This window comes from Pholis gunnellus (genome assembly GCF_910591455.1).
Source record: "Pholis gunnellus genome assembly, chromosome: 21".
Classification (NCBI taxonomy): Eukaryota; Metazoa; Chordata; class Actinopteri; order Perciformes; family Pholidae; genus Pholis; species Pholis gunnellus.
In genome coordinates this window covers 8,632,650-8,645,148 of record NC_136548.1, presented here as the reverse complement: position 1 = coordinate 8,645,148, position 12,499 = coordinate 8,632,650, and the positions used below count along the sequence as shown (strand labels likewise).

Genomic DNA, 12,499 nt, shown 5'->3' with positions numbered 1-12,499 from the left:
AGAACATTTGAATGAATTCTTTGTGATTAGAGACACTTGAGCATCATTGAGTCCAGTCATAATCAACATGAGTCACTACGTTTATTATCCTATTCATCATATGGGCATCATTTTATGTTTGCAAATCTGATCACAAGCCAACTTCAGAGACGTTTTCGACAATCACAAACGGGGAGTGAGAGAAAGGGTAATTGCATTACTTTAATTTATGTCTGTAGTGCTTGAGGTGGACAGAGTGTCAGAGGAAATTGCTCTCTACATGCAATATTATGAACAACATCAACATGAGCCTAACCGAAAAGAAAAATAAACGACTGTATGGTGACAGTTTGAGTGGGTGTGATAATTACTAACCAATGTGAGCTGGCCTGGGCACACTGTGAGTACGACATGAAAAAACAGTAATAACAAAAACACAGTAATCAATCATATCTATTCAGCCTGCTCTTTAAATGAAACTGTCCAATAAATTGAAAAGCAGTCACACAGCACATCCTCTCATAAAGCACACAGAACACATGCCTGAGACCGTTTAAGCTATAGACTTGTAATGCTGCTGCTGAGGATAAATATATGTTTCTTTACTCCTGGTTTGATTGACAGTTGAAGAGATAACGCGTGCCCTCAAACAGCTGAATGTCCTTTTACAGGAGCTACTCCAAATAAAGAATCCGAGTGCTGTACTTACAATCACAAAATGTTAGAATTCCCATATTTTCAGACTCCAGGGCTTGGGCTTTGTGCATGCTTTTTGCTTCTTCTCTCCATCAAGTCACACAATTACTTTGTTTTGATCATTCAAAACAGCTCTATCCCTCTCCATTTAAGGGCTCAGTATGCGTGACACACAAGTTTGCATACAGAAGCTGTGATATGAAATGTGTTTCTTTGAAGAAACCTGCATTAACATATTTTTTTGGCCACTCGGGGACACCTGAGTAAAAGCCAAACCTTGATATACTCGTGGATTCAAACCTACATCACAACAAAGTCAGTTCTTACAGAAATAGCATCGAGAATATGAGAAGTCACTGTAATGTGATCTTCTCAGGTCTTTGTGTAAAAGCTCTACAACAGCTGCAGCTCATTCAGAGCGCTGTATGGTTGAGTCCATAGAAAACTAAGCGCTCCAGTTTTCAATGCTCAATGTTATAATTAATTCCACTTTGCACTTAAATCAGTTTATTTGTGCTACCATGAGACATACGGCCCTGAAAAGTGTTAGAGGTGATACTTATGGAGGGAAAGAGATAACATGATTTGTATCGATCCACATATGAATTTAGAGAGGTGATAGAGAAAATGGCTTTCCCACTACCGAAAAATGCCTATTCTGTTGCTGTCGAGCATCAATTCTGGCTCAGACCAGGCCAATTTGCTCTCAGGCCTCTTTTCATTCATCCACAATTTGTTTTCCCACTAGCCTCCAGACTATAGCCTCCTCGTGTTGTTGTCTGATGGACCGAGTCTGAGGCAGCATCAGACCCATGTCCCTGGATCCCGATACATAAACTTCAACAATGACAAACATTCAAATGCAGAGTGAACAGACCAGCCACGTTTCTCCTTTACAATTCAAAAAAGATAATAAAGTTCAACTGAACTCAGGGGCTGAAAAACAACATCACAAAAACAGACTGCAGGATGAAAGAGTCTAATGAAAACCCGATGGAGATGTAAATACCAAAGCTCTCACAGATAGGTTGTGCTCAGGCCCTCATCAGACTCATATCATCCCCTGAATGAAATAATTCCTCGAGGACGACAGTAAACAGCTTGAAGAGAAAGCTATCCTTGGTTTCATTATCACTGAATACTCTATTGATCTGTTGTGGTATAAATGCCCCGATGGTTTCATCCAAGCAAGCCATTCTTCCACATTTACTGTGCAACTAAATCCAGAGCCTCACATATGAAGCTGATGTTTAAAGGTATCATTTTAGATACCGTATGTAGTCTGTCTGCACTGTTTATAAGAAGCTACTGACAGCAGCCAGTTAGCTTAGCTTAGCACAGATACTTTCTCCGGTCAAAGCTATAACTTTTGGCAAGAAACCTTTGCCTCAATTTCTAACCCTAAGTTTAGAAAATCCAGAATCTATAATTAAACCAAAGCCACACACATAATCGTAAAACATTTTCATTATGAATTTATCTTTTGATTTTTTTTTCAATTGATCGTTGTGACAAATCTAAACATTATATTAAAAAAAAGATCTTGTCAAAGGCCCTGATGATGGCTTTAAATCACTTAAAAAGTTGGAACTTTTGACTGGTTTGGATTTTTGGTGGAATAATGACTTCAATATTTAAAGATGATCCAAATTGTAGGTGATTGATTTTATGCTGATGATCAATAAACCTATTTGTTTCAGCACTTGATTAAACCTAAACCAGACAATGAATAAGTCACTAAAATTACACCCAGAAAAAATATTAAGCCCAAAAGGAGACACAGCTGATCCTTAGTTATCTTAATTATCCATTTCATTACTGTACAACTTTAAAACCACAGGCCACCAAGCACAAGCTGGCGTTCTGATCTTGTCTCCGTAACAAGACGCTCACACGTTCATGTGTCAGTATTGGTAATGTGTGTGAATATTATGGGTGCTATTGCTAACAAGATCACACTATGTGCAGACTTTGACCCAATTGACTCAATGAGTCCAGTCATGATTAAAAAATAAAAAAACACAGCAAAGGTGCCCTCTTGGATGAATCTGTAGATAAACATGTTAAAGTGCCCTGGTTGCCCAATATGTAAAAAAAAAAAGCACACGATAAAGTTGGCCCACTTCCCCACAAAGGGTCCCTCTGTGCCCCTCAAACAGCATAACTCCGCCACTGCCATTTATATGATCAGTAAGTGGTCTGTATGGTGATAATATGGATCATACAGGGGACTTTTGTTCAGTGACAACTTGATGAATGAGACGTTTCGCAGGCTAATTCATCTAAAAGTTAACTTATTTATTAATGATTTGCGGGAAGACCCTTGATTTAACAAAAAAAAGCTGTGACACATTTTTTGCAATAATGGACCCATTCTGCAGCGTTATTTTGCTCCTCCAGCGCCGCGTGTTCAGGAGCACTTCTTTCTCCGCAGGTGTTTTAATGTTTTGAAGGAAAATGCCTGAACATTTCTCAGTGGAGAAAGCATTTTGTGTCCATTTCATCAATCGCTCATTCTGTGTGCGTTCAAGAAATCGTACCCTATAGCTGCTCGCCTCTATAGGCTATACCTGACACCGGTCTAAGTGGTTTAAAAGTCACTTTGCGCCGCATGGTTTCGCAAACTGCTGCGTGCAGCTTCAGGTGCAGTAGCCTACGTCACGCAGCACCATTCAAGACGGAGCGTTTCTTCACCGCCGCATCTCAGTCAGCAGCGTTCTCCTTTTCAACGGACCTTCTAACTGTAAGTCTCATGCGAATGCTTTCTCTTCTTTTGTTTTCAGCCAACTAGAACTGTTTTATGCAGAATAAGTCCCAAATTAAAAGGGATTTATCCATAACGCATTATGTATTTTAAAGAAAATGTTAATACCATAATAAAGAAAAATAAACTTGATGAACAATATTAGAGTTTCTTTCATACGATGTATGTGCATCTTTATTTTTGTTTCCATTTCTCACTGAAATGATTGTGAGGCTATTTATTACAAAAATAATAATTATTATTATATGTATATATATTAAAAAGGTTATTATTGTCTAATTGTCCAATTTAAGGGAATGTAATGCCTGCAGTCTTTCAAAGTCAATTCTTTAAAGAAGCCTGTAATAGCAAAACTGCATGCACCATCATCTAGAAGCATTATAAATTGTGCTTGAGGTTTTTTTGCACTCTATATCTTCATTTTGCTCAACAGTGTTGTTTTGTGTCTTCTTTGTAACTTATGATGACAGCATTACATCCCTTAAATATCTTCAGAAGCTTCACAGCTTGTTGAGTCACACCAGTTATATTAACACTGTTTTTCTTTTGATAACCTAACAGTTTAGGTTTACACCTGATGGTGTTAGCCAATAAGTGTGTGTGTGTGTGTGTGTGTGTGTGTGTGTGTGTGTGTGTGTGTGTGTGTGTGTGTGTGTGTGTGTGTGTGTGTGTGTGTGTGTGTGTGTGTGTGAGAGAAAGAGAAAGGAGGATGGTTTTATGGAAACACACTACTGGCTTTAGATAATTACATATTGTTATTGATGTTATTAGCCACTCAAATCTTTTTGATGTTGCTAGAATAAGTCACATTATGATTCCTGTAATCATGTCACACCAAAGAGAAACCATGAGGCAGTTCTTGCGAAACTGATCCCGATGTGGTCTCATTCCTTGAGCTGCTAAAGGCAATGACTGTCAATACCTAAATCAAGTCAGTGTTTGGGTAGTCTGTTGAGATACAGCAGCTGGCTGCGCTGAGCCTAAGGCGGGGCCCCAACAGATAATGGGTGCATGGGGCTTTCTGAGCTCACTATATGCTAATAAATGTGGTTCCACTTGCAGGGCCACAGGGAACACTGTCAACCTCATATTCATCAGCACAATCATATTTATTGATTTATTGTACAAACACATAAAACCAATTTCATCCAATTCCTCTGGGTAATTTTCACTGCCTCTGTATCTAGATTGACAGAAAATGGACCAAAAAAAACAAGATGCCTTATGATAATCTCCTCCTAGAATTTAAAAGCTATTCATCATTTATATGTTTTGAGATTGACGTTATCTGTTTTAAGTGTATTCGATTTTTAAATTGTTTTACCTCAACTGTTCTCACACAGAGTTATGCACTGTGCCATTGTCTAACAGACAACTGCTGCAGGAGGGATAAATACACATAAATAAATGCACAAATGTGCATAGTGATAATGATGGTAATAGAGTGTGGATTTTAGAATCGTTGAAATTATTTTGATGGCATATTGTTGTGTTTCCAGAAAAACAAGACAGTCCGGGTGTGTTTCAGTAAGTCTGCAGGTCCCAGTGAGTATGTAATGTGTGCATTCTGGAAAAGTGAAAATTTGATTTCATCAATGAGTAACAAAAACAAGATTCATTTGCATATTTAGATGGGTTTGGTACTTTGCCATATATTTGAAGTTAAAATGCGAGCTTGCTTGGATGTGACTGTGGCTGAGTGGAGAGCAGGGCCGTCTTTCAATCGGTGGGTTGGTGGTTCAAACCCTGGCTCTGGCTCTGGCTCCGGCACCACTAGTTGCAAGTCGATGTGTCCTTGAGCAAGACACTTAACCCCGAAAATTGCTCCCGTAGCTGTGCCTACGGTATGATAGCATCTAAAATGTAAGTCGCTTTGGATGAAAACGTCAGCTAAATGACTGTCATGTAATGATGTTTGAGCTTCACTGAGCAGAATGATGATTCTGCAGAGTTTGACACTAGAAGGCCGTTTTCACATTAATCTGTTGAGGGAGGAAAGTTTCTCTGTGCTCACCTTGAATCTCATTTTAAGACGTGTGCGTTCAAATTGATTAACTGGAAATCAATCACGGTCCAGTGTGCAAATTCCACATCCACTGATGTGGAAACGTGAAACCTCCAGTTAATAACACACACTGAGAATGTACACAAAGGAAGCAGCCGTGTGATTAGCATATCCATAGTTTTCTTAAACAGAATGTTTATTATGTCTTTAAGTATCTTTCTTTTTGCTTATTTTATCAAAATTGTTGAAATCAGACGTCAAAGACTGTGTGATCAAAGAGCTTTTGGCTTTTTCTTTGTTTAATTGGCAGCGGCACCTCAATGTCCCTGCAGTTTGTGTCTGTGTCTAATACAAAACAGAAAACATTGATTTCTTGGATACTAATTGTAAAACAATATACAGTATGTTGATGAATTTGACTGTAAAGGACACAGCATACTGTGCATCACTTTGAACCCATTAACCACCTTTAGGACTCATCGCAGTCAGAAATGTTTAAATCATCTGCATAGGGGATTCAAACATATACACTGGTCACGAGAGAGGGAGCAACACACGGATGAACTGGCACTCCCTAAAATGTATTTGAACCTTGAATTTGGCCAGCACGAACTGAAATCTTGAAAAAGCGTACTCCTTGAGCTGTCTAAGCTGTTCTGTTCTCCTTCCTCCTCTCAGTCTTTCCAATGACGAAGTCTGCAGTGATGGACACGTCACAAAACATAATGGCTTTGGTGTGCCTACTCTTTCTCAAAGTGCAAAAGGTTAGTTTTCATGAAATATAATATCAATCCATGGATTGATAATATCAGACAAGGACGCTTTTCAAAGTAAACCTACCTGCAGAACTTTCTTTCCTCCAAAAAAGGCTAAAATGTTGGAGTATTTGTTTTTGGAAATGCCCTTACAGTGTGAGATGGCCAGTGGGAAAGTCTTAGAGGAGACTTATCTGAAGTGGGTCCAGTATAAAGAAGACTGTGTCAGAATGATAGAAAATGAGCCGCTCCCTCAAGGTACGGAATAACTTCCTTCATACAGAGTCCTCATGCAAAATGGAATATGCCAAGAGGTGGAAAAGGGGAGGAGAGAGTAACAAGGAGAATGTCGAATTATGCCATTTCAATTTGCACCAAAAAGGATCATCTATGGCTTTTTTGTTGAAGAACAGGTATCTTTTCAGTTTCTTATGGTTTGTCTTCCTAGCTGGCTTGTTCTGTAACAGGACATTTGACCGATACGCCTGCTGGCCAGATGCTCCTGCTGGCTCTGTGGCCAACATCTCATGTCCTTTCTACCTGCCCTGGTATGATCAAGGTAACTCACCCTTTAAGTGAGTCTAACATTGACAGAACAAACTGAAATATAAATGTATTTCTTGTTGAGTATGTTTTTGATGTGTGGCGAGGTCGGTGTTTAACCAACAGTACTGGAAACTGGTTAAGTGGAAATTTGCTCAAGATATTCAATTTCCCTAGAACTTAACGTTTATATCCTCACTACTGACACTGAGAATGACAGCAAAGCATAGCCTGCAGTGTGTAGGGGGTGACAAAACACGACAAAACAACCGTTTTGGGAAATGTATTTATTTGTTTTTTTGGAGAGGGTTAGTTGAGAAGATTGTTGTCGAACCATATCTTTAAAGCACTTTAGAATATATCAACCTCGTGTCACAGCAGTTTAATGAAATAGAGATGTGTGAACATGGACATGAATACATGCCCATAATCTACCTGTCGTCTGCCCAGTGGCGTCTATGCTGTGATTGGTTTGAACCCCCTGTGACTCTAATAATGAGTAAACTGATTGACGGATTGACTGACTGCTTCTCCTCCAGTGTCCCGGGGAGTTGTGCGTCGGCTGTGTGGCTCTGACGCCCACTGGGAGAGAGATGACAACGGCCAGGTGTGGAGGGACATGACCCAGTGTGAGGAGGAAAAAGAGGTCAAGTCTCAAGAGGTACGAATGTCGACGAACAAAATGTCACCAGCCTGGGTGTCACTGCACTGCTGAAACTGGGGTGGTTTCCTGTCAGACCAAAGCCATCATGTAAACAGCTGAAGGAAAAGAACAAACTCTGCAGTGATATGAACCCATCACACATTCAAATTAGTGCCAATTAGCATCAATTGTAAGAGGTACAATGAGACATATAGAAAGATAGGCCTACATCAGAACAGGGCAAACCTTTCGAGCCTAAATCAAACACTAATTGCTTAATTAGGAATATAATGGTGACAATAAGGAGTTGACAGCCTAACACGACTCGCCTTTTCAACAGTGACAGGAATCCTTGGCAGGAATCCAGCTGCAATTAACTCAGTTTTATAATATAATCTTTATTATTTATTGGTTATTTTTATACAGCTGTTTTACAGAGTTTTTTGCCAATACAAAAAACCTTAAACACTGAAATCCTAAATACCCACAAGTATGCCTCAAATGCCTAGTAAATATGTAAATTACAAGAGTAGAATATCTATATAACATCAATATACTATATACATCAATAATATTGTGTTTATATGTGGATGTACAATGCCATTAAAATAGACCTCTAAAAGTTCACTAATAGTTGCAGCTGCCAGTGCACAGAGCAAGCCTACACATTCCCTAAACTCTAGTGCAACATCCCATCACTTTGGCTTAATCAGCATTTGACATCAGAACATTACTTGGCAAGGCTTCATGTCTGCAAGATTGTGAGTGTTAACAAAGGGAAGGTCTGGGTAGGTTTATGACTTTCAGCTCTCACCTCTCTCTCTTCCCCATTTCATATTTTCCAGGCATACAGTCACATCTTTCATTCTTAAAAATGTATAGCAAAAATGAGAAACTTTGTGTCTAAGTAGGATTTAGAAGAGTTAATTCACGCTTTTATTTCATGAAGGGTGGACTACTGTAAGGCACTCCTTACTGGTCTCCCCGAGGAGACCATTAGACAGTTGAAACTCATTCAAAATGCCGCTGCTAGAATACTGACAAACACCAAAGAGAGACAACACATTTCTCAGATTCCTAGATCTCTCCACTGGCTTCCAGTTAAATATAAAATAGTATAAATTTCAAGACCCTACTTAATGCGGTGAAACGGCTTTCAGCTATTATACTGCCCTGATTGAGTCAGCTCCCTTTGGAACTATATGCTCCAACTGTAGCCATGTTTGAAACCAAGCTGAAGACATGTTCTCTTTTCCACAGCGTGTAATTGATCAGTTCTTATGGTATTTAATGTATTTCATTCTTTTCATTTTAAACGTGTCTGTTCTATTATAAGGTTATACAAACTTTTCTGTACTTTCTTTACTTATCTTATTTTCTTTCTTTCTTTTTTACCAGTAAAGCATTTTGATGACCTCTGTTTATGATAAATTTCTGTATAAATAAACTTGTCTACCTAATGTTATGTGAAAAATACAAAATAGGTTCATGAGGTGCATTACCAATAGATTTTTAGGATGGATTTGACATCAAACTATATTTTTTTTATTGTTTTCATCTTTATATTGTAAACGCCGCTACCATAAAAAGACGTTATGAGGTTCTACTTCCCGTGACTGGTGTGGATTTGTCTTCACAGCTGTGGTTCAAACAACTGATGGTGAGCTTCAAGATGTTGTACACGGTCGGCTATTCCTTGTCCCTCTTCACGCTCGTTACGGCTCTTATCATTCTCCTGAGCTTTAGGTAAGCTAAACGAGGTAAATGGGTAAATAACAAATAGCCAATCAGATAACTGGCTGCATCATGAATTCTAAATACAAATCAGTTACCAAAGAAATTGCACGTCTTCAACAATCATGACAATCAAATATTAATGCCGGTAACAAGGGTTGTATTATTAAGTAAATGTTGAACGGAATCAGCAGAACCCAATTTTGCAGTTTTATGTGACTAATTGTATAACCTTTAGCGTGCACAGAGAGGAAGAAGAGAAGTGATTCAAGGGTGTCAAACAATACATTTATAAAAATCAAAGACAAAGACAAATAGATGTTAATGATGTGCTTTTTCGGGTCAGATAAAAACAGCCCATTAGAAAACCAACAAAATCAAGAACGGAGACGCTGTATACAAATTCATATTTAAAGGGTCTAATTTGTGGTACTGGTTTGTCCCCTGACAGGAAACTGCATTGCACCAGGAACTACATTCATGCTAACCTCTTCATGTCCCTCATCCTGCGAGCTGTATCTGTTATCATTAAGGACACAATGCTGGAGCGCCACTGGGGAAGAGAAATCATGAAACACGGAGATGTGAGTGAGATGCTCAGTCACCAGGTGGGTCTCGAACTGTAATGAAGATGGTTTACTGTTGTTATTTGTTGTAGTTTAAACATTAGCCTTTTTGTAATGTGCATTCTTTCGTGTCGATTTCCTCCAGGCTGCTATTGGCTGCAGGGTAGCACAGGTAATGATGCAGTACTGTGTCCTGGCCAATCACTATTGGTTCTTTGGAGAGGCAATTTATTTGTACTCTGTGCTTATTGCCTCAGTGTTCATCGACAACAACAAATACTTACCTTACATCTGTCTTGGCTGGGGTAAGTTCCATCTCTTTGTGCCTCTTTGTGTACTTTCTTAAGTGACCACAGAGCATACCCTATAACAGCAGTGTGGCTTTTATAGATGCATGCCACGGGGAGATTTACACAGCATCCACGTGTGATGCTGTTTTTGAAAGCACCTACAGCACTGAATCCTGCAATCTTCTCTGTCTTTAGGAACTCCACTTCTATTTGTGGTTCCCTGGGTAGTGATGAAGCAATTGAAAGAAAATAAAGAGTAAGTGTGTGTGCAGGTGTGTGTGTGTGTGTGTGTGTGTGTGTGTGTGTGTGTGTGTGTGTGTGTGTGTGTGTGTGTGTGTGTGTGTGTGTGTGTGTGTGTGTGTGTGTGTGTGTGTATGTGCCTGCTCCCTTTACAAATTACAAACAGCTGCCTTTCCTTCCCAGGTGTTGGGCTGTCAATGAGAACATGAACTACTGGTGGATCATTCGTTTCCCAATCCTTCTTGCTTCACTTGTAAGGAAGCCTTCTCAGTGCATGAGTCATCATCATGACATGTTGGTCTCCTCTGTTAAATATATTGCATAACATACTTTTTTTTTTTTGCTCTGGATACAGCAATTCATATTTAGATTTTCTAATCAACAGATCAACTTTTTGATTTTCGTGAAGATCCTGAAGGTCATTCTTTCGAAATTACGAGCCAGCAACCAGAGTGGATACCCCGATTACAAACTTCGGCAAGTTGCCTCAGAATATTTTCAATGACGATGAATTAGATTTGTTCTAATCTTTTGTCTATTTTCTCAAACCACGACTCTACTGTTATCGTTCCGTCAGGCTTGCCAAGGCAACCCTTACCCTCATCCCTCTGTTTGGGATTCATGAGATCATATTCATCTTTGCGACAGATGAGCAGATAACAGGTGTTCTGCGCTACATTAAAGTCTTCTTCACCCTTTTCCTCAATTCATTTCAGGTAGGTTCAATTGGACCCAAGAGTAGCTGAAACTAAAACAATGTAACCATCCAGACATTATCTAATGTGTCCCTGTACAGCAAATATAGTTAACAAGACTTTATGGTGACTTCTCTGCAGGGTTTTCTGGTGGCTGTGCTCTATTGCTATGCCAATAAAGAGGTTTGTTGCTACATCTTATATTCTCATTTCATTTTATGTATCCTAGAAGACTAACATAGTACCAGTCACAGTATCTGAGAGATAACATACACACATCTGCATTGATGTAAACCTTTAGACTTTGTCTTAAATCATATTGAAACAGTAAATAATCCTGATAATGGTAGTGATAATCTATTTTCATCTTCTTAAGAAACCCCTTTAGTGTTCTGGTGAGGACGGGAAGCTGTACAGATCATCCAAGGATGCATTAGAATGAATATTATTTTAAGTCATCCATTTCTGTTCGGTGTCTAATGGACACCATGGTGTCACCATGGTGATTGACTATTCAGTTTCCATTATATTTTCAAGCACCAGACTGAAAATTACACAAAAAGACACATTAACTCTAATGGCTCCCCTCTCCACTCTGAGTGCAGGTTAGGACGGAGCTGAAGAGGAAGTTACGCAGCTGGAGGATAGAGGCTGAGGTTGTCTGCTGTGGACAGTGACTAGCCGTTCCTGACCCTCGGGTAGACACGTTGTCCATCGCCACAGTGCCAGAGCGCAACAGATCCTCCGCCACAACAATGAGGGCGATACCCGATGGTTCACCCACTCCTGAGAGTTCACTTGATTTTAGGCGGCAAGTTCAGACAACCTCCCCACAGCCTGATGCTTCTTCGCTGCACCGTCCATCAGTGGTAAATGAAGACAAAGGCCCGCAGCAAGGGGATCAGGTTGACACTGGACAATCGCCTGAAGTAATGCAGGTGTCTTTCGTCATTCACCTTCGAGACCCAGTGGAGTTACTCCCACATGTTGTAAATATAGATTCAGATTGAGTACATTTTGGCATTCCCTGTATATTTAAAAAATGATTTGTGGTTTGTTGTGAATATGTAAAATTGTGAATTAGTGATTGTTACTATGTAAGTTGTAAAATTGTGAATATGTGAATATGTGATTGTGATTATTCAATACAGGAGACATTTGGGCTATATGAATAAAAATACATTTGTTTACGTTGACTTTTTTCATGTGTGATGGAAGCAGTGCATACGTTTCAGGATGGGTAATTCATTATCTGTGTATGATAGTGATCACTATCACTCGATATGATTGATGGATAGAATGAATAGTAGGCTAGTGAACAAAAGCAATAAAGTCAACAAAAACATAAGTCCCAAAACAGGTTGTAAATGTCAAAGTTAATCTACACCAGAACTGTACATGTCTTCTTTACGACACGCATTTGGGAGATTCTCTTTAGAGTTCCTTTTTGGCGAACTTCATTACCCAGAAGCGCCAGGGAACGCAACGCAAAAGACGTCATTAACGTCGTCCTGTCGGCGGAGGCTGGAGCGGGAAGGATGTGAGTGCTGCAGTGAGTCAAGACTGTTGTTTCCTCGGTAACGTTAACC

At 39.5% G+C, this 12,499-nt stretch overlaps 1 protein-coding gene across 1 annotated transcript; it reads left to right on the top strand.

Annotated features, from left to right (window-relative positions):
* Nucleotides 1-6,172: 6,172 nt before the first annotated feature.
* LOC306713405 (glucagon receptor-like) lies at nt 6,173-11,587 on the top strand (the record flags this gene model as incomplete). The annotated part of the gene is made up of 13 exons (XM_079183079.1): nt 6,173-6,208; nt 6,355-6,457; nt 6,648-6,758; nt 7,282-7,403; nt 9,025-9,131; nt 9,571-9,727; nt 9,831-9,990; nt 10,171-10,231; nt 10,399-10,468; nt 10,601-10,692; nt 10,793-10,931; nt 11,052-11,093; nt 11,516-11,587. The coding sequence occupies exons 2-13, from the start codon at nt 6,361-6,363 to the stop codon at nt 11,585-11,587; spliced, it is 1,230 nt and encodes a 409-aa protein (XP_079039205.1). The 5' UTR covers nt 6,173-6,208; nt 6,355-6,360.
* Between the last annotated feature and the right edge of the window lie 912 nt (nt 11,588-12,499).